This window comes from Xiphias gladius, chromosome 15 (genome assembly GCF_016859285.1).
Source record: "Xiphias gladius isolate SHS-SW01 ecotype Sanya breed wild chromosome 15, ASM1685928v1, whole genome shotgun sequence".
Classification (NCBI taxonomy): Eukaryota; Metazoa; Chordata; class Actinopteri; order Istiophoriformes; family Xiphiidae; genus Xiphias; species Xiphias gladius.
The window spans coordinates 23,668,595-23,696,168 of NC_053414.1; the positions used below are offsets into that span (position 1 = coordinate 23,668,595).

A 27,574-nucleotide genomic window follows, 5' to 3' on the forward strand; every position below is an offset into this window, starting at 1 on the left:
CTGAAACAATGGTTAAAAGATAAAATAGTTACTGATCATCCAAAAAACAATGGTCATTTTAATTTCCTGAAGTGCAAGGTGACACTTTTTGTTTATTTAACAATCCATAACCCAAGGATACACTTTTTTAATAATATAAAAAAAAAAATAAAAAAAAAATACAAGTGCTCACATAGTTGCCTATTAATTTGACGGTGATTGTCTAATTGTTGGTCGGATTTGTTTACAGTATTTACAGCAAGTTGTCATAGCTACACAATTCTTCAATCTTTTGAAAACATTAACAGACTGCACTTCACTCTGTCCATCAGGCTGTCCCTTTGGTCAAAATATTAAAACTACTACACAGCAACTGCTAACCTAATTTCCATAAAATTTGCTCTGAAATTCATGGCGCTGCAGAGGATGAATACGTATTTCTTAGTAACTACAAAACCTTTTCTTTAACAACATCATGTCAAAATTTCCCATTTAATGTAGGACACTGAAAATCTAAGGGGCTACTGACATCTAGAAATTTCGCTTGTTTTGTTTTCACATGTTCAAACATAAGGGATGTCCCTGCATGGAAACAGTGATCAACCTGTTTCCAATAGCCTTACCTGTGACCCTGCTCGCCACTGTAAAGTTAGAGAAACGCTGAACACTTGGTCATGATGGATCTGTGGATGTCCCAAAACCCCCCAGAGCTGTTTACGTTAATGCCTATGGGTTTGATAGAGAAGAAGTGGCTTGTGGGAGGTCTTTTCCCCTCCAGAATTGCCTGAAGTGGACATTAGTGTGGCGTAGGACCATGGTGGTCCAGAGCCGCATCAAACTGAGCCGTTGGCTCCAGCCCCAGTAATGCTTGAAGCCAGAGCTCTCGTAGTCAAGCATGTAGTTAGAATAGCACTCTATGAAAATTGCCAGTTGCAAATGTACATAGCAGTGATATTGCTATTGGGGGACCTGCTACCATCTGCGACCACTGCTGAGTGATATAGTAATAGACATATTGTCAGGCAGCACATGTCGCTACCTCATGAAGGATTTCATTGGTGAAGGGTGCTTTGGCAAAGTTGCCAAGGCTGTGAATTTAAACACATCAGAGCCCGTGGCCCTCAAGATCCTAAAAAGTGAGGCTGCCGCTGAAAGAGAGGTAGATCATTTAATTTGTTTTGATAGTGAAGTTTTTTCACATCTTCTTGCCTAAGTTTTGTTTCTTAAATGAACTGCTGATACCATGCTGATTTGATCAATCTTTCAACGAGTAATAGCAATATACTAAGCCAGCTGAGAAAGAAGTTAAATGCTTAAGTAACAGCCTCCACCGTGGTCAATGGTATCTTTAACTGTCTACATTGTGTCCTCTGTCTCTGCAGTTGCTGACGGCCTTTGACGCTCTGAAGGGCTTTGGTGTCGTTTACTCGGACCTGAAGCCAGACAATATAATGCTGATAAACCACCCAGCTCAGCCCTTCCGAGTAAAACTTATAGATTTTGGCGTGTCCTTCAGAAACACAAGGGAAGAGAATTCAGCCTCTGCGTTACAGGTAAATTCAATCCGCAAAGCTCATCATTTAACACGTTTGCAGTTGTGTGTTTATGCTGTAAATGATCCAGCGGATGCTGTGTCAATCTTCAGTACGCATGCTGCATTTGACAATGTACTTAATAGCTCTTGTGGTTCTTGTATGCTACACATAGGGCTCCTGAAGTCATCCTGGGTCTACCCGTGTCCGAGGCCATAGACATGTGGGGTCTTGGTTGTGTGCTAGGGTTCCTGTACCTCGGAAAAAAGCTGTTTGCGGCACACTGCGAGTACCAGTTGGTAAGTAGCCAAATATATCTAGATTTGATTGCAACTACTGTAACATTCTGCCCAAGACACATGTCGAAACCCAAAAGGGGACTTGATGTAGTGTGTCGGCTGATGTGATTCTTAATATTCTCTCTTCAGATTAGACGCATCGTAGACATTCTGGGCCAGCCAGCTGACCACCTCCTCAGTGCTGGGAAACACACCCACAAATTTTTTAAGGTGAACCAGCACTGGGACAACCCAAGATGGTGGATGAAGGTATTTTAACTTGGTTCAGTCTTTCAGCTTTGTTTTATCTCCGAATTAGACAACAACTCTTTTAAAATGTTTAACACATTAAGGAGGAAGTATCCAAAATGCATGTTTTGTTCCTGTAGACCCCGAGGGAATACCGGCTTGGCACTGGCATCGAGCCCAAAAGATGGCACATGTGGTTAAGAAGCCTGGATGACCTGATAAGAGTAAGTGGTCAATTTCTTGACTAAAGAATGAATTGATCTCAATTTGCTCTGTGGCAGAGAGACAGGAAGCAGTTAAACTGAACTGTCACCCACTTTGTTTTAAATACAGCATGACTCGGAGACGCAGGAAAACATTGAGGTGGAGGATCGAAGAGCATTTGTCAGTCTCCTGAAATGCCTTCTAAATACAGACGCAGAGAAGAGGATCACTCCGGGGAAGGCTCTCACTCACCCCTTTGTCACAATGGCCCATCTGGTGGATGAAGTAGAGATCAGCTTGTAGTAAGTTACTGTGTTTTGATTTCAGTAGGGTTGGAAAGATTTGTTTACTGATTGAGTTATCATTCATTTATTGTCATGTTTTATTCAGTGCCAAGAATTCTTCAGAGAAAATGGCGGTCGTACCAATGGACAACTTCGATGAGGAGCTATCTCCTAATGGGGAGGCTGAGGACGAGCCCAATGATGAAGAGCCTTCAGCCACACCTCAGTTAAATGACGCAGCTGTTCCTCGCTCCTGTGACAGCGTAAAAAACATGCCTCATTCATCTGATGGAGCAGAAGCTGCCGCAGGAATAGACGCTGCTGGCTCAGCTGTAGAGGGACCAGCTGTTAGCCAAGGTGTAGCCGGTCCAGCTCAAGAGACATCGGCCATTGGCGGGTCACCAGATAAGTGTCCACCTGCCAAAGTTAAGAAGAGCCGACTGAAGAGAATCCGGAAATTCTTTGGCAGGACAATGAGGACCTTTTTTGGAACAAAAAGAAATGATTAAAAGAAATCTTGACTGATCAGCCACAGCATTAAAGCCAGTAACTGCTTTTTAATGTTGTAGCTGATCAGTGTATGAATATGACATTCAACATTTGACAGTCATTGGAGTTTTTAAAGGAGGCCAAAGCGGTTGTTAAATCTCCTGGGAAAGGATTAAGAGATAGCATTGCAGGTGGGGGATAAGCGGTGTTGTCAACGTTCTCCTCTGCTGAGGAGTGGTTGCTCTACTTTAACGTTGATTGCTTCTCTTTCAAACCACCTGTCCTCCCTATCCAAAATATGTATGGTGTTGTCTTCGAAGGAGTGTCCCTTATCAAGGGTACATTTTATGTCTGTATTTTTTATTTCATATGAGAGCAAGTTTTTTTTTATGTTCAGTAACTTTGGTCATTTTATTAAATAATCTGATTATAAAAAATTTGTTAATTTGCATTTATTTCTTAAGATATTCTGAATTCTTTACTTAAAGGAGTCGCAATAATTTCAGTGTTGGTCCCAGTACAGTATCAAGTATTTTATTGATAGCAAAATGTACTAAATATTTACACTGTAATTTATGGACTGTAGTCTAAACCCTTAGAAAATAATGCAAAATAAAAACAACTTAAAGATAACATTTTATTGCCTTCAGTTTCATTACTGCTGACATCCAAAGAGTCTGTACTGCTCGACCATTCCCTTTATGCCAGAACAGGTAGGTTTGTATTCATCAGTCTGACACTCTGCTTCTGTGGGCCAGTACTCGATCCAGGTTCTCGCACCGAGCACGTACTGATGCCTGATTTAGAAACAGAAAGCAGGGAAACAGTTAAAATGTTTAAATGCTGATAACATTATGAGGGGAATGAACACACAACAAATATAAACACAACAAACTTACGATTGACTCTGTTCGTCTGTGTAAATATCCTTGGAAATTCCCATGATGAGGTAGGTTTTTCCTATCCTCAAATCTAAAGCCACTCTGCAGTGTGGATAACTAAGGAATGTGCGCAGTTTACCCTGAGGACCCACATCAAGACTTCCTGTCATTGAAATACAGAGGAGAGAGAAGATACTTAAAGGTATTTTACAAACTGGGTTTTTTGTAGCTCCGACCAATTATTTCTTTCCTGTATTCACTGTGTATTCACTATTTACTGAGTTTGAGAGAAATTACTTTGGTGAATACAATGATAGATATGATGGAAGGAGCAATGAAAATAAAACCCTTGTTGTAACAAACAATACTTTTCTTTAAAAAAACAAAACAAGCACAGTTTTCAAACATTTCTTATGAATTCTCACAAAATCCCAGTCAAATGGTGTCTAAGGGCAAAGAATTTTTCTTTTCCGGGTGGGGGGATACAAAGTGCCGATAAATTCAGAAATGGAAAGATATTTTGTATCTCACCCTCAAGGTGCTTTTGGCAAAACATCTGGGGAAAGCAAAAGTTTTGGCAGGTCAAACAGTTCAAAGTTTAAAGGAAATTAACCCACCTTCTTTGATGACTTCGAGTACCTGCACTGTGTAAATGTCAGTGGACAAACCGTCTGTAAATTCTTCCAGACTCACTTTGTACACTGAGGACAGACAAGTTGCAGATTGGTACCTCACTTGCTTACTTATGCTCTCAATCTCCTACTCTCACACAAACACATACACAAACAGCAACTTACCAAAATCTATTTTGCTGTTTACTTCAGTCTCACAAGGCTTAGCTGTGCGTTCATCATTGCTGATTTTACCCTTCTTCTGCATACTGCAGTTCTCTAGAAATATACAGAGATGACCCAATTAAATAAGCACATGTTTATGTGTGTACGGGTGCACATGGCTTGATTCTTTATGCTGCCCTGATCCTACAGGATCCTGCGGGTGCTTGATGCCTCTGACAAAAAGTTTTGACGATCATGTTACGATCAATTATGCTGCATGACCATCTCCTTCACCAGATTTTAAAACAAGCACACAATCACAAACAAGCACAACCCCCAAATCGGTGATCAATATTGGGTTTACCTCCTCCGTCAGAAGTGTTACTTCAAGAATTTCAGGCATAACAAATTCATGCATAGACAGCTTACGTCTTGAGAGAGACATCACGTTAATTACCTTCAGCACATGTGCATTCATCATTTCTACAGAGCCTCAGTAGCTGTCCAGCCCTCCTCTGTGGATGGTAGAATTTCACACAATGAGTTTCTGCAGCAAGAAAGAAAGATATGTATAACTGTGTGTCTGAGTGTTAAAGACAGAGACAACATGTTTCTCGGTGTCTTTGAGACTCACTGTTACTGTATTGATGATAATGGTATTCATAGACAGACACAGCTGCTGGTTGTAGGACGCCCACTTTCAGCTTCTGATGGACCCTAAAAGTGATCTCCTCTGGTCGTGTGTGAGAAACCTGTGGAGAAATGTAAGCAAAGGTGTGATTAGTGATAAATAGAGAACAAGGGAGAGAGGAAAAGGTAAAGAGGGAAGAAAGGCTGACGCCTTACCTTGTCCAGGTAGATGGTCACCGAGCCTCTTTCTGACTCGGTATTCATCTTATATTTTGCAATGGTGCGGGCACGTCCTTTAGACAACTATACACACAAACACAGAAACACACACACACACACACACACGCACACACACACACACACACACACACACACACGCACACACACACACAGTCACATGAAGAGCTGCTGTCACTGTTAATTTGTTAAAACATTTGTTTGTGTGTGTGTGTGTGTGTGTGTGTGTGTGTGTGTGTGTGTGTGTGTGTGTGTGTGTGTGTGTGTGTGTGATAGACTTACTAAGTTCAGGTCTTTTGTGTTCACGGTGAAGCCAGTTAACAAGCCGATATCCAAGACTGACATTGTTGCATCGTGCTCCGTGTCCTTATACCTGCACAGACAATGAACAGAAAAATTAAAATAAGGAAGAAATTAGTAAGAAAAGCCCCTTATCAAATATATTAAAAGACATACCTGGTATAACGGAACAAACTGCTATAAAGTTAAGTAGCTGTAAACTGCTATTAAGCAAATATTTCACCCTTAAACAATCCTTTTTTACGAAATTGACCCCTTGGTGAGACTATTTCGTCAACTGCTGTTTCCAAGGACAAAAATGAACTTTAAATCTTCGGTTTTAAGTCAACATGGACAAGAACTCCTTAAAGTGCTCAGAGAAATGGAAATTTAACATTATAACTGGGCAAACTCCATCTGCTAATGATTGTTTGATTCAGGTGAAAGCTCCAGACCAGCTTATGTACCAAACAGTTTGTTACTAATATGTTCAGATATGCACAAATTAAGTTAAATTTGAATGAAATTAATACTAAAAAGGAGACATAATGTCTTCAACATTTGTTGTCTTTTTTTCTTTTAAGGCCACGAAAACGTTGTGAAGCGGGAATGGGTAATGAGGAAATCAGGGACGTGGGGCAACACTTTAAAGGGAACATTGGAAATGTAATTATAGACCAGAAACAGAAGGGGAGAAGTGAAATGGAGGGATTGAGGCTGGTTTTGAAAGTGTTCTCTACAAAGCCATTGTACTGTGATGTTTGCTGGTATTATTTCTACAGTTTACTTACAAAACTTCTATTCTTAGCTTGTATATCTTCTCATCCTCATCCATTTTCTCTGCAGGATCAAAACATAAGATGAGTATAAAATAAAGAAAAATAAAACAAGCAGAGGAACATTTAGAATGACAACCACCAAATAACTGACAGGGGGCACCTCATCACCTGGGCGGAGCTCCACTGACAGGTTAAACTTCTGACAGTCGCTCTCCTTCTCTACGGGCCGAGCATAATACATCGACACCATCTGTCACACAGAAAAAAGTGACTTTTAATACTGCATGCACTGTGATAAGATAATATAGACATCCATCTTAATAGTATTGTCCACACAAGGTTAAAGATTGTCTTTACGCTTATTTGGGATTCAGAAAGGACACATCTGTACAAAAGAAGCTTTACTTACTGTCACTGTTGCGTCTCCTGTTCCTTCAGCAGTCACTTTCACATTCTGGTTTATATTGTTGATCTGTGGGGATTTAAAATATGCACACAAACACGAATGAACAGACACACACAAGGATCAGCAGAATAAAGTAACAGCAGTGATGATATTAATGAACCAGTGCATGATTGTGTGTGTGTGTGTGTGTGTGTGTGTGTGTGTGTGTGTGTGTGTGTGTGTGTGTGTGTGTGTGTGTGTGTGTTCTCACTTTAGATGTTCTCGTGGCATAGTGGTTCTCAGTGTTGAAGTTGTACTTTTCAGGCTTTGCCCTGCCCGGCAACAAGATGTCGACATTCAGATCATACTCTGGTTCTTTGGCAGAGGCCCAGTACTCTGCTACAGCCTGATACACTATCATGGTAGCCTGGAGAGAAAAGTGATTAATGGGTTGAGCCCTACAAACAGTATGTTTGTAGGTATCAATAAAAACCTAGAGAAAGCTAACGTGTCGATATAGAGAGAGAACGAGGGTCCTGTGTTACCTGAGTTGATCCATAGCCTCCACGCACTCTCTGCTGTTTGTTGAACCATCTCACAATAGGTCCAGCTTCTTTAAAAGCCTTTATTAACAGAAAGCAATGGTTTAAAATTGTATTTGACTGTACATGGGATTTTTAAAAATTATTATAGTTAAAATAGAGAAAAAATGTTTATAGCTGAACTATGATGTTCATTGGAAAATGTAGAAGGTCATAGGATTTTCAGTCAGGGAAATGCCTGTCTTCACCAACTTTCTACTCTTTAGTGTGGTACCATGGATGATAACTCACAACTAACCTATGTTTTTTATAGCATGACATGACAGTGACATGCAGATACAGGGAGTTGGATATGCTCACCTTGGCCTTGACCAGAGCCAGAAGAGCATAAGCTGTGGCCTCTAGTGTGTAAACACGTCCCTTAGGTACAGGCCAGTGGGACAACTCTTAAGAAAACACAGACACATTGTCATACTATACCTGTGACAAGCTAAGGTTATGTACTGAAGTTGAAAAAGTAAGTAATGTTGAGCCTCATCAGAGTGATCAGCTAGGTTCTAGTATACATGTTAAAGTTGCTAGGGTGAATCTGTAGATATGCAATACTTCTATTCACCTGTAGACTCTGCTTCTGAATATGTATGTAAATACTTTTTGAGGAAACCTGGGGAAGCAAACTTGTAGAGAATTTCCTGGTTCAATTTGTTTTCATTGGCCAGGGCGTATGATGCCATGGCAATAGCATAAGGGTTGATTAAGCTGGGCAGACACTTCTCCAGGTAGGCCACTGCTTTGTCTATACTGCCTGGCAGACGCTGGAAAAAAGGAAAAGATGAAAGATAAGAGGAGGAAGGCGAGTAATGGGAGAACAGATATATACCAGGGGTTTCACTGTGTAAGAGGTCGTAAAATGGGTGCGATTACAGTAATACTATATGTTGGAGCTGCTGGAGCTTATCCCAACATGTACTAGGTGAGAGACAGGGGACTAAATGGAGAGGTCTCCAGTCTATCACAGGACTGACATACATATTAGCTCTCATATTCACACTGACTACAAATTTAGAGTGACCAATTTGGTACCTGATAATGACAGAGGTAGCACTATAAATCCTGCTTTTGACTTCTCAGAAGTATCTCTATCATTAGAAAACACTGAATGTAAGCTATGACTGGAACACCTAGAGAGTTAATATGTGCGCTTGTTTAATTACTGTAATATTAAACAGATACTTTATTGGATTTTAGTGTTATTTGGCTCTAGGACTTGACCCTGTTTGTCCCTTCTTTTACTAACGTACGAACCATACTGAACTTCATTAATTACAGTTAACCTGGGGTGCAAGGTCAGTAAATGAAGAGCTAAGAGGTAAAGGAAACCGAAAAAATAATGTGTGCAAGTGAAGCACTCACATTAAAAGCGTCAGCACATATGGTGCGTGACTCCTGCATGGCGATGAGACAGAAGGCCGTCATGGATGCATCTGAATCTGTTCCGCACACATCACCCTACACACGCACAAACACACACAAACACGTGAATATCATCATTATCACTACTACCATCAGTATCAAACATCGCTTTATTCAGACAAAATGATAGCCAGTGACATGTAATGGTTTTGTTTTTGATGTGGTCTCTTGTTTAGCATCAAGATGAAGAATTGATGTTAACAACATCATTGCACGCACAACCATCTCTCTGTTGTTCACCCTTCCAACTTCTCTAAACAAGCCATCACTTTGCTGTGCTTTGAAAATCAGAAACTTGACAGCGTCGCAGATAACTCCACTTTCCACTGCCACCAGATGGTAGGCCATGGAAAACACCTTCACAACGTAAGCTGTCAGCCTTAAAGAGAGGAGAGGGTGTAATTGTAATTAGTTTAATTTATTTATACATGAAAACACATTAAATCCTCAGAGTCAGAGTCTAATTGGGAGGATGTGCACAAATTAACATGAATTCATGCATGTTGGCAGGCCTCACCAGGTGCTGCTTTGGTGACTGGGATACACAGCAAAAGACCCATCCTTTTTACGGTAGGCAAGCTGATTATGGTAACCTAAATAACAAAAACAAAATGGAAATACAGCAGCCTTTTTACTGACAGCTATTTAAACTCTGTACTAAATCTTATCCACTGAAAGACGGTTTGAGTAGCACTTTTAGATTAGGTGGTTTGTACTGTTGTCTACCAAAGTAGCCTTTTCAGTGAGCTTCATATTTTATACACAAGAACTTTAAACAAAATTTCTGCTGTTTGTGCTAATAAATGCATTTGTGTGAGCCTACCGGTAATGATGTGTTGGAGGGCTTCGTTACGTCTATCAATGCCCACAGATTCCCACAGGATGGCCTTGTCCAAATATGTGGTCGCAATGACAGACAGGGTCATGTGGATTATGTTCTCCTCCCCAGAGCCTGAGGGCTGGTAGATCAGAGTACCCAGTGGTGTCCCACTGATGGCATTCTTCAGCCTTGCTTGCTGTCTTCCTGCAAACATTCCCACAACCAGTGAGGTTCTAATTTGCCACTGAGAACAAGGAAGTACACGTCTCTTGCAACAGGAACAACTAATGCAGAGGTAATACTACAAGCACTCTACTACATACCATGTCATTACATATCTCACCTTTCACAGAGATCTGTGTGCTAGTGGGTGTGTTTGGAAGAAAATCTTTCCTAGGAATTCCACTGTTGATAATTTCCACTTGTTTACCATCTAAAAGGTAAGAAGAGTTTGCAAGTTTTGGGATTAATTCTCAAATAATTAACAGATATTCTAACTTTTTAATTAACAGGCCATTTATTACATAGAAATGACTATGCATATATATAATTATGCATTAAACAGTGATGTATGTTATGTACATTGCCTATGCCAGTAGCCTTGTAACCCATCAGTTGGAGCTACGTTTTTGTTCTCAAGAGGCTGCATAGCCGGTGTTCATCTCTATAGCCCTGACAAAACGATGGATTCTTCTCAGGTTCCTGAGGGTCGGGGACAGGATACTGACATGAGTCATTCCGCAGTTAAACAGGCCATTCCTCCACAAGGTCAAGTTAAAAGATAACTCTGACAGCTTCCAAAAGGACATGGGTTCAGAATCTGACTGCCAAGGTCCAACCCTTGGCTGTTTCTCCCCACATAGACTCAGCCATTAGGATGCCCTTACGTCAGGCATTTGAGTTTCAACAACCCTTTCAGGATTCAGTTTTAGGGCCAGCCCCCACAGTTCAGTAGGGTCAAAATGACTGCTGTCAAGGACCCCACGAGATCCCCAGCCCTCTGGCCCTCTGAGTAAAGGATGCCATCAAGTGTGTAGACAGTCCACTTCAGTTCAGTGGGTTCTACTTTAACATCCAAGTACGAAAGTTGAAATTTTTTTGCAAATTCAAAATTTCCAAAAAAAGAAGGTGTTCCAGCATGCCATTCCTTGATATTATTTAGGGAATAAAAATATACTGTATAATGGTCCTTCTATGATTTTAAGAGGGCTGCATGGCTGCAATGCTGACTTGCTGTGTGGATTCACAGACATGGGCAGATGATGCAGTTTGTTTACCCAATGTTTCTGTTTACACAGACTGTATAGATGGACTGTACATGTTGTTTGCTAATGTAGACATGTGTACACAGATGCCCAATCGTGTGTAGACAAATGTGTAAACAAAATTGGATCCACATTTGTTGTCCACATAGTGTCTACTGTCTGCCCAGCTGTTCACTGTCTGGCAAGCTGTTGGTGTCCCTAAGCAACTGCAGTTTTATGATTTCTGGTAATACTATTCTGTAATTAACAGCCAAGGAATTCAAATGTTAAAAAAGATAGAAAAAGAAAATTAATTATTTTGTTATTTTTCACACTGCAGCTGCTTGACAGGTAAACTCACCTACGCCTTTATTTGCAGGATCCAGGGTTACAATCTGAGGCCATTGTATCAGTAAGCCTTCAGGCTGGCAGACAGTTAGGACAAACACATCAGGAATCACAACAATTTTCAAGTAAACTCTCTACACTGGTGTGTAACAAATTTAGGGCTGGGAATCTTTGGTAGTGTCACGATTGGATTTGATTGTGATTCTTTAATTCAGAAGTGTCAGTGTTCAGTTCAGAATCAATTATCAATTCAAAATCGATTCATGATTCAATAAGTAGAATCGGGCCCTATTTTCATGCTCCAACTCAAACACTTTAAGGTAATGGTCTTGATGAAGGTCACAGTCTGACCATACAAAAAAAGCAGAGAAAAGTCTGTAAGACAGAAAAGTAACTAAGTATGTGAGTATGCAGCTTTTAGCTGTAGAGCGATACCGAACTGTAGAGGACAGTTTGCCTCCACCCACACCTCCTTCACCAGCGCTCCTTGACCAGGGAGAAATGAATAAATCGGAGCACAACCCTACTCTTTTGGAAATGTCATTAAGGTTTTTCGTGACAGAGATCCAAACACACACTTTGGACCCATGCTATTGCTCTGCTAGCTACTATGACCCACGAGTGAACAGTGAAGCGTGGTTTTATAAGATGGTTGAGGTTAGATAGTCACCCAAATCATATTTGATTGGATAAATTTAGATTAACAGATTTAGATTATAATTTTTGGGATAAATTTCACACATTTAAAAGAACCAAAAGATAAATTAACATTAACAAAAGAACTCAGGAATAGAACTTTATATTTCACAGTGTCTTCAACTGCAATAAATTGGACATATGTTACATCATCTTGCCTGTAAGAAATTGATTAAATAAAAGTGTACTTTACTGCAGGCACCCTGGTAGCCTAATAGTTATGGTGCAGACCAGGTAACGGCAACGTCCACAGTTTGAATCCCAACTTTGTTGCATGTCGTACCCCTCTCTGTCCCCATGTTTCCTGTCTCTCTACACTGACTGTCCAATAAAGACAAAAAAAAAAAAGGAGAGATGACCAGCAATGGTTGGGATGTCTGGGTTCTGTTGTAGGAACAGAAGTTGGTTTATGGGCCCTGTTTTAATAGGGCAACCGCAACAACCAGCGCAAAGAGGTAGGCCTCGGACTGTGTCCGTATCTTCAAGCGCACCTTCTGTTTTGGTTCATGTAGGGGCAGCAAGGGAAAGTGTAATAGGGCTGGTCAGAGTGGACTGTAGACCAGAGGATGTGTTGATTAATAAATACATGTAGTCAACCACCCACATCATTGTCTTCATGAATAGAGAGTTATAACCGGCCCAATTGGTGTGTGTAGAGGTTATTTTGTAGGAGCCTAGTGTCCCTTCCATGTTATTTAAATAAGGTAAACAGAATGGTGGTGTGTAGTGGCCCTGCGCTTTGACATGGTCCTTCTCAACGGCTGCACATTTATCAACATATCTGTCCTGCTGCCTTTAGATGGCTGTAGACATTTAATGTGGACAATTAGATGGCTTTCTTACATTATTATGTGGCCGTGGACAGCTGAGGAAAAAAGCTCTAAACCGACTACAGGCTCTGTTTCTCTTACCACCACCCGCAGCATCTTCATGACTCCATCACTGAGTGACGAGTCTTTAACAGCTGCTTTGACCTCAATGCGGAATTGTCCCTCCCTTGTGGGAATTATGACAAAGGGTACAGATCGGCTATTTTCAGGTCCGACTTTGACCTCCTGACGATACCTTGCACGTTTAGAAGCTGCACTACACACATGCTCCTCCTCAATCAGATCCACACGCACCTTCAAAAAGACACAAAGATGGAGAAAGACACTGAGGTATGTGTAGTTGATTAAAGATTGAGAACTGCCATAGAGTTGATCAGATTCTGACAATTTCAGGCACTCTAAGCCACTCCATATAGTAATTCCTGTCTAAAAATCAGTTCAAGCGCTGACTAACGAGTGCAGCCTACACAAATCTATGGAAAAGTTGTGCATTATTTGCATCCTTTTTCTTAACCACGTTATTTGAAAGTCTAATTTGTTTTTGTCATTTTGCCCTGGATTGGTTCATAATAATAAAATATTGTCCCCTTTGCTTGCTTGAATGACCTAGACTCACAGTGGCAGGATCAGGGCTGTAGTTGTGGAGGATAGCCTTAATTTCCAGCTGCTCTCCACGGACAGCAGAGTACGGCAGTCTGAGATCAATGAAGAATTCCTTCCGGACAATTACCTCTAATGGATCAGCCACACAGATACCTTAAAACAAACAATCAAGGAAACAAACAAGGCATGAAACATAGCAAAAGAAAAAGGGGGGCAGCTTGTTTTTGAGGTTAGACAGGTACAACTAAAACACAAGACAGATTTAAGTCACTGAATCCTCACCATGGGTTCTTGACAGACTAATGCCAGTGAACTGCCAGGTTGTGATTGAGTCTTGCAAAGGAACGTTTTTCACAGATGATGTGGACTCGCTGAAACAAAGCAAAGTGTTACGACTCAGACAGGTAAAGGGAAGCTTCAAATTCTATTGGTTTCACGAATTATCAGTGTATTTTTTTGTGTGTATGTTTCAGTTTCCTCACCAGTTGGGTGTTTGTCGAGAGCAAGCAGGCAGTTTGATGTCTGACCACAGCCAACTTTCAGGGAATTTGGTGCGTGAAACAATTTCATTGCTGTCCATGTAACTGTTATCTTCTTCTTCACCTAAAGTGTCATTAAAAAGGTCACCATTTTGATTGTTTTATAACTACCAGTATGACCATAGATAACCACTCTGGCGTTTTCCCTCTTCCCCTGTCCCCGTCTCTTACTGCGAGCCAGTTGGAGGTTTTCCTCCTTCTTCTCAGCTCGCTGACTTTCAATCTCCTTGCAGCAGCGCAGGAAGGCCTCGATACAGGCTGCACCGTCTGAGATGTACTCGCTGCGAATCTCACAGCTGTATGAAGTGGGGTTTTCCCTCATGCCATCCAAACAACAGTCCCGTTGTAGTTCATCTCTATACTGACTCACTGGAAAGAAGGAGGGTTGTGGAGGAGAGACAGGTGAGAAGGTATGGAGTACCTTCTCAAGTTGTAAATAAAGCATTTCAAAATAGGGCAAATTAGAAAAAGAGATAAACTAGTCAGGTCAAGTCATTTTTATCTACATAACACATTATCACAAATTTAGACTTTTAACACTTACTAAAAAAGCAAAGCTGAGTATTGTGAAAGTCAACAACACAAGATGTCCCACTACAGGACAGAGGAGGAGACTTAATACGACTGCATGTGTGGTTATCGGGTAGGTTAGCGCCGTGGTTCTTACCTAAGCTGGTTGTAACTTCCATTATAGTAGTGGCTCGTCTCCTCCTGTTGGGGGCCGGACATTTCAATTCTGGAAACGCAACACAGATGGGATATTTATTAGAGCCTAACAAGGTTGGACCTAGACTTGAGCTTTGCATGGTATAATTTATGCGATACTCTTCTCTAAGGTAATTTAATGGATTGGACACATGTACAGAGAATAGGTGTGAGAAAAATTTGTTGGACTGTTAAAACATAATACAATAATTACAATGGTTGACTGTAAAGCCAACATAGAAATGCCTTGGTTATAAATCAAGAGTCAGTTCAACTAAATTGCAAAAAACATGTTTTCTCACTTACCCCTAGTGGTATTTGGCAATTCTGGCCAGTTTTGAGATATCTGTCTCAGACAAATTTGCCTCATCCTCAATATCAAAAAGATGAATGTAATTCTGTTTGTCATCTTCACACCATTAAAAATTACCACCTTTAAAAGACTAAAACACAACAAGCTGTTTTTGAAACAGTTAACTATCTGCATTACTAGATTTGAAATGAGCTTTTATCCTTGTGCTTTTTTTGGGAACTGACCCTTTAAAATGTAGTCCCCCTAATTTTTTTCTAGATTATTACGTATAAAAAAACCTGCATTAACGTAGGTGCACATTGTGGATAATCCTGGGGTCTTTGAGGGGTGACTAGCTATAGCTAGCTACAGACAAGTGTTCTTGTCAAGCTGCCCCTTGACTCAGCTTCCACTGTTCTGAGATCAGTTATGATATCAGCACAGGAAAGACAGGCAGCACCAATTCATGAGACAGGACAGGCCCAGAATTTAAGAAAGATTTGCTGCTACTGCTGTCATGAAAGGGTTTGTTTTAGTTTAATCCATTTTTTCATCAATGAGTAATGGGTCATAGGTAGTGCAAGAGTGCTAGAATAAATATAAGTTACTTTATGTACAGAGGTGGTTTCGTTTGCATTTATTGAGAGTATATGTACCTCATATACAGTCTGCTTAGGCTTAAATGTGCAAGAAATGGGCAAGAAAACCCGAAATGTCTCTACCCACTTCTCCTACTTTGTGATATTTCATGGGTATTATGGTAATATTACCAATGGGTAATATTGCAACCACAAGAGGGGTATATTCAGGGAAGTGTTTGATTGTTTGACAGGTGGCTGAAGAAATCATACTCAGTTATGACTGTTATCATATGCTTGCCCTGTCTCACCTTAAACCAGGCTCCATCGTGTTGCCCAAATTAGGATTTTCAAGAACAAGATTAGTAGGAGGAGGGAAAACAGTGAGACTGTAGAGTGTCACCTTGTCTGTAGGGAGTCCCAGAAGCCGTGTTGGACTGAAACAATAGCCCAGCATCGTAGAACACACTCATACTGTCCTTCCCTCCACCTGGTGTGCAGCCTGTGTCATATTTCTCTACAGTGTCCCACACCTGAGCACACAGAAATACAAACAGGAAAAGTGTAGGGTTATGCCACATGTGAAGGTACAGCATACTTTCCATTAATCCCAGGGTTTGCAGTTTGATCCTCAGTGCCCTTACATGTCCACATGTTGAAGTGTTGTTGAGCAACCCCAAACTGTAAAACTGCAAACTCCCAGTGGTTAGGCCATTGGTGTTTGTGTGTATGGTTGAATGAGAGGCGAAATTTGAAAGCACTATATAAATGCAGTACATTTTCCAAGTTAACTTAAATGACGTATCTGTTATGACATTAGAAACAATTACTAATGCAATGTATCTGCTGTTCTTATTCTGGATGTTATTTGAAGTCACGAGCTACAAACCTTTGCACACTGTGTGTTAGTTGAGCATAATAATCTGTACTTTAGAAATACTCAAAAGTGAAAATATATGAGTTGATTATATTAAATCCCTTTCCTTTCAAGTATTTTCAAAGCTGAAGATAGAATGAAGAAATTGCCTTCTTCTGGGTGAGGCGGTGCTTGTTATTAAGGACGTAGACGCCTTTGTCAACTGCCACCAATCCCACTGTGGCTTCTGGATCTCCAGTGACCTTAAGACCAAACATCTTGCGAGGCTCATAGGACGGAGCAGGTCTTGATGGTTCCAACTTCAGCTAAAGGAGGAAGGAAAAAACATGCAGAATTGAATTTGTTAAAACTGCTGGATAAAACTATGCATACTTGTATTAGGCGAAAAATTCAAATAACCTCATCAGTTTGTGTGTCGGTGTATTGTTTGTCCATTTAAACTTAATTAGTGTTGTGTGTCTCACCAAGCCCATGCAGGAGTCTTTGACATCCACCCAAACGGAGTCTGATACCACTTCATTGTCATTTGTATGGTAGTAGGCTAAGATGCGGAATGATGGCAGCATGTCTTTGGTGATGGGAAGTGTCATGGAAATCAGCACTTGACCTCTCATCATGTAACGACCATATTTTATCAGCTGACCTCTGCTCAGGATCTTGGGGAACACAGATTAGAAAATCAGTACTTATCCGACATGCATGCATACTGTGCATGCACACAGTGCTGGAAAGCAACACAAACACTCAAGCATGCGGACCAAAGAACACATACGTAGGTAGAAAGCATCTCTCACCAGGTATGTGATGTCATTTTGTGCATTTTCCTGCCTGTTGAGGTTGAGATTGATCTTCAGGTTGTCTCCTAATGTTACTACAGCCGCATCCACCCCTGCAATAACAAGATTCAAATGAGCAAAATTAGCGGTAAGCTTTTAAAAAAAATCTCATATGGTAGTTTGACAGCACTGCCTATTATTCCAGTATGTACCTATGTGGATGTAATTGTTGCTTTTGGTGCTATATGGGAGAGCTGTCATGTTGGTTGATGCTTGCCTTTCAGGTGAAATATGAGGATCATTGGTCTTTGCCTACAATTAAATACACAGGCAAGCATACAAACAGTTACACAAAGTAATGTAAATGGCAATTTACTATCAATAGCCTAGGTCAGCTATGACTCCATATAGTACTACATTCTTTCATGTGCAAATAAATCCATTAAATTGTGTTAATGTAAAAATAAGCCCCCTTTTCTTTACCTTTTGAGTTAACACCATGTCTGAACAGACTGCCACCAGCTGACAGATACACAGCCACCACAAATTTTGAGGTTACCTGTCCCATTCCCCTGCTCTCTGATAACATGAGTGAGGTCTCTTACTATGGGGAACGGTGTTATCTTCAGAGGCCTATATGCAAGTACTTCAGACCACCTAAGACCCTTATTTTGCTCAATGTAAATGTGTAGAGCTCTCACTGGACAGAGAGCATGCAGCTGCTCAGGGGAAGAAAATGTAGGTGAGGAGACCACCTACCTACCACCAGAGATAAATCCTATGAAGGGACAAATGGTTTAGACACTGGGCAGAGTCAGTGTGCTACTTTCATGAAACAGCAAACAATAGGGTGTTAGCTCACAGGACTGTGCTAAATCCACATGACAGGCTGAAATAAAAGCCAAGTAGTCTTTAATAGTGGAAAAAACCAAGGATTTCCTGATTGTCACAGGATATTGGAATGAGATAACCTTTGACCTATCACACCTCTCTTCAAACACCCGCCACTCACCCTTCAAGTAGCATCGTGGACGGGGCTCTTGCTCTCTGAAAAGTAGCAATGACAGTCTGGGAAAACCCAATCTCCCCTGTGGCCTCGGAAACAAGGTCCAACATGGAATAGACCATGGCAGGCTCTAGAGGAGCAAAACAGTTTCTTCTGTCTAGTGGTTCCTTGCCCACATACAGGTAATCAGAATCAATGAAGGACCCCTCCTTCTCACTCATCAGTGTGAGGCTAATCAGGGCCAGTTGGAAAGACACATAAAGCTGAACTGGTGGCCACTCCTGGTCCCACAGGGAAAATACACTGGGCACTTAGCAATCTCCTTTAAGGCAAACAGGTATACCTTGGATTGGCCAAGGCAATTTTGCATTACTAACGGAGGAGGGTATTTGGAACTTGAATCTCCAAATTCTGGATTCCTGGCTGTAGGTGACAGCACTGAGTGCAGCTCCACATGATCAGACTGTCAGTCAACATGTTCAAAGGGTGAAACCCTACGCCACCTAATGCTGTCGTCTGTTCTGGTGATCTCTTATTAATGGATAAATGTGCCACAGGGCCAGAAATACTGCCAGGAGTTCCAGCTGGTTTATGTGAGTGCCCCTCTGCAGCAGCCCCCAGACACCACTCACAGCTGTTCCCTCTTGAAAGGCTCCCCAGCCCATGAGGATCACACCTGAGGTTACCACCTTCCTGAGTGTGACATAGGATTAGGATTCCACCAGTGGTGTAGCCGAGCGGTGCAGTTGGCGGTCGCTTTAACACAGCAGTAAACATGGTGATGGCCTCTCCAGTGATGCCAGTCACTGCTGAAATTCTCTCATGTGCCGTCTGTCTAGTGGAATTACCACCAGTGAAGATGGTGGTAAAAAAGATCACTGCCAGCATTTGCAGACGAAGTCTGAATAAGATGTGTTTTCCCATACTTAATAAACCTACATGTGACAGCGGTTTCTTAACCCTACCTGTTGCAGGTGAGCCCTTTAAGACATGGACTTCAGGGAGATTCATAGAGAAGATATGTACTGGGTGGGGTCCAGGGCATTTGTTTCCTGGTCAGTGTCAAAGCCAGAGCTATGATTCTGATGTGTTCCCTTGTCTTACTCTGCAAGCAACACCATGTACTCTATTTAAATCGTGCCCACTTTCTTTTAAAGGAGCAATGGCTGTCTCTGCGCAATTGACCAGTAACCAGGGGCTCAGGGAGAGGGAGGGCCAGGTATTTATAAATCTTGCCACAAAATGCCGACCTCAGGACTTTCCTGTGAGGGACTACGGCACAGCTGCAGGATTTCATCCTCCTTGAGGATGATAACGGTAAGGGCCCCTCCCACAGCCTGACCCACTGCCCTGGGGAGCTGGTTGTGTTTCTGGCTAGTTGATAGTCCAATATTCACTTATAACCTACATTTACTAAACGTGCTTGAACACAAAATGTAAATAAATAAATGCAATTTTCACCGATTATCAACACTTACTGTGATTGTCAGTGGTTTAGGATTTTTTACTGTATTGATGGAAAGCCTTGCCAAGCCATTGGCGGCAGTGATGCCTTCCACCCTGTCTGCATCCATCACCACTACAACGCCTTGTGCCGGACTGCCGTCAGGTTTCAGAACTTCAATCTGCTAGCCATAACACAAACAGCTGAACGGTCAAAACACATCCAACTATCTAATGAAAAAATGTTTAAGGACAATCTAATACTGTAATGGAAATAGAAGCTGCAAACTTTAGGAGCTGTGCAGCAAACAAGTTATGACTGAGATGATAATGACCCAGAACATCTGAGTTCTAGTTTTTCTCAGGAAACTCACCTGTTTGAAGAGATTTCTATTTGGATAATACTCAAGATCCATGACAGATTTAGTCATAGCAATGATTAAAATAAATCATGGGAGTAATAAACAGTGTGTGGATTTTATTTTTGTTTTGAAAATTAACATTTGGAGAGGAGATTTATATCACTCTACAAAAATGGCACATCAATGAAATGATCTGTGTCCCTGAAGAAAAGTCAATTACTGGTTATTAGTAGCAATGATGACTGGTCAATTTCAACAGTGAAAATGTATGTATTTAAATAAATTTAACCCAATTTTTATTTTACATGCATGTAAATGTGTACATTACCACAACATCAAAGGACATTCCTGGTTTGAAATATTTGGGGGTTTTCCTGAAGTGGATGGTGTAGGGTGAGGTGACAATCTGGATACTTCTCAACTCCGCCTCCACCATTTCATGACCTGCGCACGGATATAAAGTGTGCACATGAAGACAAACACTCACAAAAATACATGCACACATAACAAATTTTTAAGTATAAGCATTTTTACATCTCCTTTCTTCCTGGTGATCTTGTTTGAATGATTTCTAACAGTGTAATTGAAAACAAACAGTTCAGTTAATTACAGAAAAAACATTCATTCCACACATTATGAACTTATCCAGATATTTTGTCTTTACTTTCCTTGTTTTTCTTGCTCGGGAAATGTCAAATACTGACAAATCTGACTGCTACTGCTCAATCAATATGATTTACACATTAACACTCTGAAGACACATGTACATATAGAGGTAAAAAATTATGTGGACTATGTACTTTTAGTGTACTATACTAACTTTGGGTATTTGAAGCATGCTATTATTTTGGATGTTATTTAATTGACAGCAAAATACAGTTTAAAGTGCTTTATTTCTCTAGCAGAACGTCTGTGTAGGCATACAGTATACTAGAAAAAAATACTGTTTCATTTGCATTTTGACATACTGCAAATAAATACAAATAATGTAAAATTATCATGCTTTAAAGATATGCTTTGATCACTTTAATAAGAGTGGATTTTGATATAGTAATTTAAAGTGTATCGTCATATATTTTTAGTATGTTTAGTTAATGGATGGCCTCAAGAATATCACTTTTGTTACACTTTTTGAAAATATCTTTTCAGCAGAGTAGTAGTATTTGTGTCCACTCCAGTCCTACTTTAATTTTAGGTTGGTGTATTGTTTCTAAATACGTTCCAAAGAATAAAAAATAATGTGAAAGTAGTGTATTATATGTACGATCAGTTGAATTATAACTACTTTTAAAGTGGACCTTACAGTTACTATGAGTACTTAGATCTACATAAATGACCACTTGGGGGCAGAAAATAAGTTGTGAACAGGACACTTACTTATAGTTTGATTGTACTCATAAGTGCTCTTACTTAAAACACACTGGGCTACACTTCAGTACACTTGACTGTGTTATTCTGAGACCCCCCAAAAGTACAACATCTACTTTGTATTTTTTTTTTCTTACAGGATTTACCTTTTAATGAGTAATGAAAATTTAGTAAATTAATGTTATATTTCAAGTATAGAGAATTTAAATACAATTTTCTTTTTATCTCTTAATAATTTCTCAAAATGTAGTCAGATATATTTTTATTTAGGTACAATTTAAATATTTTTTACATATGAATAATACTTCAATAGCACACCTGGTTTGTATTTAAATGAACTATTTTGTACCTAATGTAGACTTCTTTACTCTACTCAAATTACTCTTCAAGCTATGACAGTTAAAATTGTAAAACAGTCACAGGAATGCATACGTTAAGTTGTATTCATCATGGATGCACTTGGAAATATATTACTCAAATCAAGCAAAATTTATTATATTTTTTTCAACCAGGATGCGCGCACGCACGCACGCACATGCACACACATACACAGTCTCTTTTTCTTACCACTCTCTGTCAGCACACTGACAGCTACAAATATGGAACTCCCCACCAGGTCGAGGATGTTTTCGAAGGTCTTTGTGATTTGCTCGCTCTTCAGCAAGACCTCTCCATCACCTCCCTCGATCTAATTTGACATAATATAAAAACACATCTTGAAATAGAACACCTGGACAGGTGGCAGGTACTTTGCTAAATTTACTTGCAGATTTTGTGGCACTGAAAAAATGGCCAAGCTGTAAAACAAGGTTGAGGTTGCAAAAGTATTTACTAACCGCCACTCTCTGAAGAGAGCTGGGAAAGCTCATCTTCCGACCCTCATGCACAACCCCAAATATCCCGAAGGCTGACCCATCCACCTGTCCACCAAACAGATATCTAAAAACACAAGTAAATGGTTTGCTTATTTTAGAATAAGCTAAAACAGAGCAGACAAACCGGAAAACAGAACAAAAACCTTCACATACGTAGCTTTGATGTTGACGATGAGCTCTGGACTGTCCACGTAGAAGAAGGAGCTTACAGGTGTCAGTTTCACCTCAAAACTGGGCAGCACTGAAAATATGAAAAAAATCAATTGTGTCAAACATCAGGTCAAGAGTAAATAAAAGTGTTTGGTAAGCGTCAGGTAAAGACGACTTCTGCTCTGACTCACCATATTCTTTGACCTCGAACTCTGCGGAGTAGCTCTGCTGTGGTTTGCTGTGGAACTTGGCCACCACTTTCCACTGTCCAGTACTACACACACACAGACACACACAGACACACATACATGATTTGTATTAATAAAACTTGGCTTTTATAAAGATTTTAGGTGAAATAAGTGGCACTTTACCTAGTGGCAATAATTAGTGGCATTAGTTGCATTAGTGTACCCTATCTCCATCCTTATATTACAGTTTTCCTTAATTGCTAAAATCCCCTCTCCACTCAAACATGTGCCATTATCACTTGGATGTTTGTCCTTCACAGTGTAGAATGGTGTATATGCAGAGTTAGTGAACACAGAAGGCTAAAATTATTACACTAAAATTATTATTCAAAGCATAATTTTTAATTTAAAGTGTTAAAACATGTTTGGAGCAGATCGTTAAATTGGCTATAGCCAATGTTTTACGATGATAATGTATCAAATGACAATGTGAAAACAATGTGACAAACTGAAAGGGTTTTTTCGTAGCGATGAACCTAAAAAAATTATTCCCCGCCTTCGCAGCTTTGCTCAGCTTTACGGAGCTTTATAGTGGGATTTAGCACATTGTTTAGCTGTCCTGCAACGGTACTGTTTCGGTTCACTCATAGTGTCAGTTTCAGCTGCAGCAGGCGGCTGTTTTCTGTGAAAAAGTTCCAAAAACTCACTGTACTTTACCTGCTCAACGGAGCAATTTGCAGCAGCTATCTTGTAATTATGACTTATTATATGACTTACTTCCTGTCTGACTACAAGTCAGTCTACATAACTAAAGGTCACCATTATGAGATTTGGATCTCATACGGATTAACAAAGCTGGGACAGAACCGGCTGCTATTCACTGTGAATGACAGCTGGCTTTGCAGGCCTGCGCCCCTTGCTGAGCTTGACACACTAAAAAAGCGGCTAGCTACACTTCGGGGGAAAGTTGAGAGAGGCTTAACTTTACGCAAATATCCTCCGACTTAGTACAAGCCAAATTCAGGCGAGAGTCAATTGCAATCATCTTGATTCCAGTGAAAACAGAAGCACAGAGTTGTTTGCTGCTACCCTCCACTACGTGAAATAACGTTTTTAAAAAACTGATGGTCAACGTCTCTCGCTTCCCAGATTTGTCTTCAACGAGTTATCGGGACATGAAAAAGAAGAGTGACGTGTGGAAACAAATTGCTAACATTGTTGGTGTGTCTGGCGGCGGCGGATATGTCAGAAAACAACTGCCCTGTAGGAGCAGAGTGTGTAAACTACATGCTCGACACAACACATCCCCAGAACTACAGATTCATGATAAGCCGGATACTGCCAACAACTTTGTATCAATATGTGTGAGCGTACTCTAAGTCTTATTAAGGCCATACAACTGAACTCAGCTATGCATGCGAAACAGGGAAAATCACCATTTAAGAAAAGAAAAATGTATGAAACTGCAAGGCACTTAAATGAAATTAAATGCACACCTGACAATTTCACCAAGTTGGTAATCCCCAGAGTGGAGCCCTGATTTCAGAGAGACTGGATCAACAGGTAAAATGATGCCTTCAGGAGTCTAAAACAATGAACAATTCAACGACAGAGAAAAATTTACAAATCATTAATTTTAAGCTTGCCAAGTCAAATACTTATCTTTTCTCTAACATCTTTGACTCAGATCAGCTACTTGATTGACACTAGCTATTTCTTAACTCTCTGTTTGGCTGTTGAGGGAAAGGCTGGATTCAAATAAGCAGCTTAACTAGAGGGAGGCATGCACATCTCTTCAGTGAATGGTGAGACGGGTGTTACTAGAGATGGAGCTTACATGAAACCTTACATGGGAGATTCAGTGGCTGTGTCTTTAGCTATAGCAGCAGCATGGCTCTAGGGACGACAATATTGGTAGCCAGCTCGGCTGTAGACTGAATCTTGTTGTAATTCAGGTATTGTAGAAGCATTTGGGAGAAAAATCCATACAAAAGTATGGAAATTATATAAAAATTAAATCCTATAATTTTACATTTGATCTGTGCTTAAAAAGTTAAAATACAATACCAGAATGTTAATGGCAATAGAAGCGTCAGTTCTGGTTTCATTATCCCTCCCCACTGGGTCCATGTGGGGCGTCAGTGCAAATATCCTGTAGTGCACTGAAATAAAGACATTACTGCTGTTACTTTCCTGTTAAAGGTTGAAGTCGGGTGTACATATCAATTCGGTGTCTAGTCATGTAACTGACTTTTCCACCTATATGAACAGAAGGGTTCATTTAACACATTTTACAGGACTGCCATTCACTCTGAAAATCGAAAAATCTGATAAAGTTTGTCAACTGTGATGCGTTTTAAAGTCCACATTCTTGCATTTATTACAGAGCAAACAGGTAATGAGAGAGATGGGGGATGGCACGTAATAACAGTCCACGGTCAGACTCAAACCAGGGATGTTACAGTCACAGTGAAACAGTATCATCTTAAATCCCAAGGCCACCAGGATGCCCCAATCTTTGGATTTTGAAATAAATCAAATACTGGATGTCCTGGTTCTAAAACAGAAGGCATGATATATTTTCTACGATAATCTCTTAAAAATACACATATAATATTGAATACAAAATTAGTACCAGGTCAGAGGCATTTTGACAAGGGTCCGTGTTGTTGCCTGTGGTACTGAACTCACCTTTACTGTTTGGGGTGTAGAGGGTCTTGTCCGTCTGGATGAAGATGTAGCCGGACTGGAAAGACACGAGGACGACTTTCTCCAGTTCTACATCGGGGAACATAGCTCTCAGGTAGACATACTGCTTCATGTTGGGATCCATATTGAAGTCTCCCACAGGGATCTGAAGCCGGTACACAGAGACACAAGTGTGTGTGAGGAGCAGGATGGGCGTATATGATGCTAAATTTAAAAAATGTGTTTCATTTCTTATTTGTAGTCATGATAGACAACAATTTCGTTAGACAGGTGATACATTCAGACAAGGCTTTAAAATATTAATATTATATAATATTTCAGCAAGCAAAACCAAATTACAGTTACATATGTTTCAGTATTTCTACATTACATTAATTTGTCCAGTGTCCTGGAAATGATTTGCTCGGGTAAGGTTCACAGATGTGGATGCCAGCCTTTTGGATTTGCTTGGATACTTCAATACATTGATTACAACTCTGAAATCATTTTCATCGGTGCAGTCTTGACACTCCACGAAGATGTTTTCTGCTGTTCCTATCCGCAACACGTTGGGGGCAGACATCACCTTCCTGCAGAGCGGTGGGAAAAGACAAAGATAGAGAAGGAAGTCACTGTACAGAAAGAACCACACTGCTGTTTGTGATCCTTTCCGTACGCTGACTCTCTGACAAACTGAAGATCAATGACAAATACATTCACTGATTTGCTTTTGTCTTGCTTTTCTCAACAGTTGTTTGAGTGTGTTTAAGTTTCCATTCCCACAATTTGCAAAAAATAAATACATAAATAAATAAAACACATTTTTTCAGATGAGGATCTTCCGCTCCAGCATGGACTTTAAACACACTGAGTGATCTATTGATTATCTTGAGTAACAGCCAGCTCTGGATCAATACAGCATTTCATCGTAGCTCTGGACTCTGTTTGCTGGGGCAGGGACTGTACAAATTCCAAACAACTTTTGGGCCAGTTTACTGGCACCATTGTAACTTTATTTATCAAACATAAACTTCAAACCAGACTGCAGCTTTTCATTATGTAAGACACAGAAATCTGATTTTCCCATTACAGTTTTTTCTCAACAGTTTTGGTATATTTTCTGAAACACTGTCAAAACATTAGGTACAATATTGGTATACGATGCAGGATAACAAGTTAATTAAAATCATCAGTGACTGCATCGCTGCCACCAAAATAAAATTTCCCTCTCTGATTGCACAAGACAATAAAGACAAAAGTGCAAGGAATTATGTCAATATTATTGCATCCACTTAAATTCGAAGTTTATTTATTTCCCTTGTCATTTAGACATACAAGTAAACTCAAATGTAATCAGTAGAACAGTAGACATCACAACTCATGTTAAACTTTCTACAAAATGTATGTTCACGTTTCTCCATTGTCAGTGTAAACATTTCTAGTTTCTGCCTCTCCCGAGAAATCTTTGCTTTTTTCCCCCTAATTTCTTTCTTGGTCTTCTTGGCTTGGGTTGGACCATGAGCCTTGGATAGTGTGGGCCCTTAGGTAGAAAGTACCAAACAGTAACAGTAATGTAAATACAAATGAACGCTGCTATTGTACAGTAAAAACAAATGTCTCATTACAGCACAATCATGTAAACTGGGAACTAGAACCGGAGAGTCTTTCACTACCTCTCCCTCTTCGAACAGACACTGAAGGAACAATGTGTGAAGGTAAGGCAGGCCTACTTACATTGGAGATCCATCAGCCAGAGAAGTTAAGGAGAAAAAAGCCAGTGAGGCCAGCAGCCAGAGCTGAGTCCCACACATCCTCCTGCCTGATCCCATATCTGCTGTTATTGCAGAATCCTGCTCTGCAGCACTCTACTTTTACACACTTCCTCATTGAGTGGGTTCACTCTCACCGCTCTCATAACATTGTTTTCTGACACAGTAGGCAGCTGTTTTCAGTGAAAACCCACTATACGCTATCTGCTCCACACCAAATGGCAGACACAGTTAACAACTAGCTGGTGAATATAATGGAGCATTTATTTTGCTCAGGAGACGGTGGAGACAGTTATTGCAGGTTTAAAGTCTTTTATCTTGTCAAAGTAAAAAAAAAAAACTCTTTGAAAACACTTCCAATAAAGCATAAATCTCATCTTTGTGTGGCTTGTCCAAATCTGTTTTCGATTCTGTGATGAC

General features: G+C 40.3%; 1 protein-coding gene across 4 annotated transcripts; it reads right to left on the minus strand.

Moving 5' to 3' along the window:
* Positions 1 to 177: 177 nt before the first annotated feature.
* On the minus strand, positions 178 to 27,350 carry LOC120799887 (complement C3-like). Of its 4 annotated transcripts, XR_005708905.1 has the most exons (44): positions 27,120 to 27,350; positions 25,777 to 25,975; positions 25,389 to 25,551; positions 24,765 to 24,859; positions 24,194 to 24,282; positions 22,701 to 22,783; positions 22,513 to 22,600; positions 22,321 to 22,423; positions 22,052 to 22,172; positions 20,445 to 20,560; positions 19,790 to 19,936; positions 17,518 to 17,617; positions 17,324 to 17,418; positions 16,994 to 17,185; positions 16,679 to 16,834; positions 16,056 to 16,185; positions 14,745 to 14,813; positions 14,249 to 14,446; positions 14,021 to 14,141; positions 13,821 to 13,909; positions 13,552 to 13,691; positions 13,017 to 13,229; positions 11,423 to 11,486; positions 10,161 to 10,250; positions 9,821 to 10,021; positions 9,515 to 9,590; positions 9,217 to 9,376; positions 8,938 to 9,033; positions 8,141 to 8,339; positions 7,885 to 7,970; positions 7,528 to 7,605; positions 7,254 to 7,409; positions 7,007 to 7,069; positions 6,766 to 6,847; positions 6,610 to 6,658; positions 5,822 to 5,912; positions 5,519 to 5,605; positions 5,307 to 5,424; positions 5,130 to 5,219; positions 4,694 to 4,786; positions 4,514 to 4,597; positions 3,915 to 4,059; positions 2,668 to 3,812; positions 178 to 2,515 (listed from the first exon to the last, which is right to left on the minus strand). XR_005708905.1 is itself a non-coding variant. In XM_040145371.1 (43 exons), exons 1-43 carry the CDS (start codon positions 27,212 to 27,214, stop codon positions 3,671 to 3,673), a joined length of 5,052 nt encoding a protein of 1,683 aa, XP_040001305.1. In that variant the 5' UTR covers positions 27,215 to 27,350; the 3' UTR covers positions 178 to 3,670. The 4 variants fall into 4 exon arrangements, 3 of the variants coding, with proteins under 3 accessions (XP_040001305.1, XP_040001306.1, XP_040001307.1); XM_040145371.1 differs by having other exon boundaries at positions 178 to 3,812; XM_040145372.1 differs by lacking the exons at positions 178 to 2,515; positions 2,668 to 3,812; positions 3,915 to 4,059; positions 4,514 to 4,597 and having other exon boundaries at positions 5,130 to 5,187; positions 27,120 to 27,348.
* Positions 27,351 to 27,574: the final 224 nt, after the last annotated feature.

Coding starts and splice junctions, on each gene's coding strand:
- LOC120799887 (XM_040145371.1), bottom strand. CDS start 27,214: ATGGGATCAGGCAGGAGGATGTGTGGGACTCAGCTCTGGCTGCTGGCC. Junction 24,283..24,764: donor CTATTGCCATTAACATTCTG/GTATTGTATTTT, acceptor TCATTGTTTTAG/ACTCCTGAAGGCATCATTTT. Junction 9,377..9,514: donor AGTCACCAAAGCAGCACCTG/GTGAGGCCTGCC, acceptor CCTCTCTTTAAG/GCTGACAGCTTACGTTGTGA.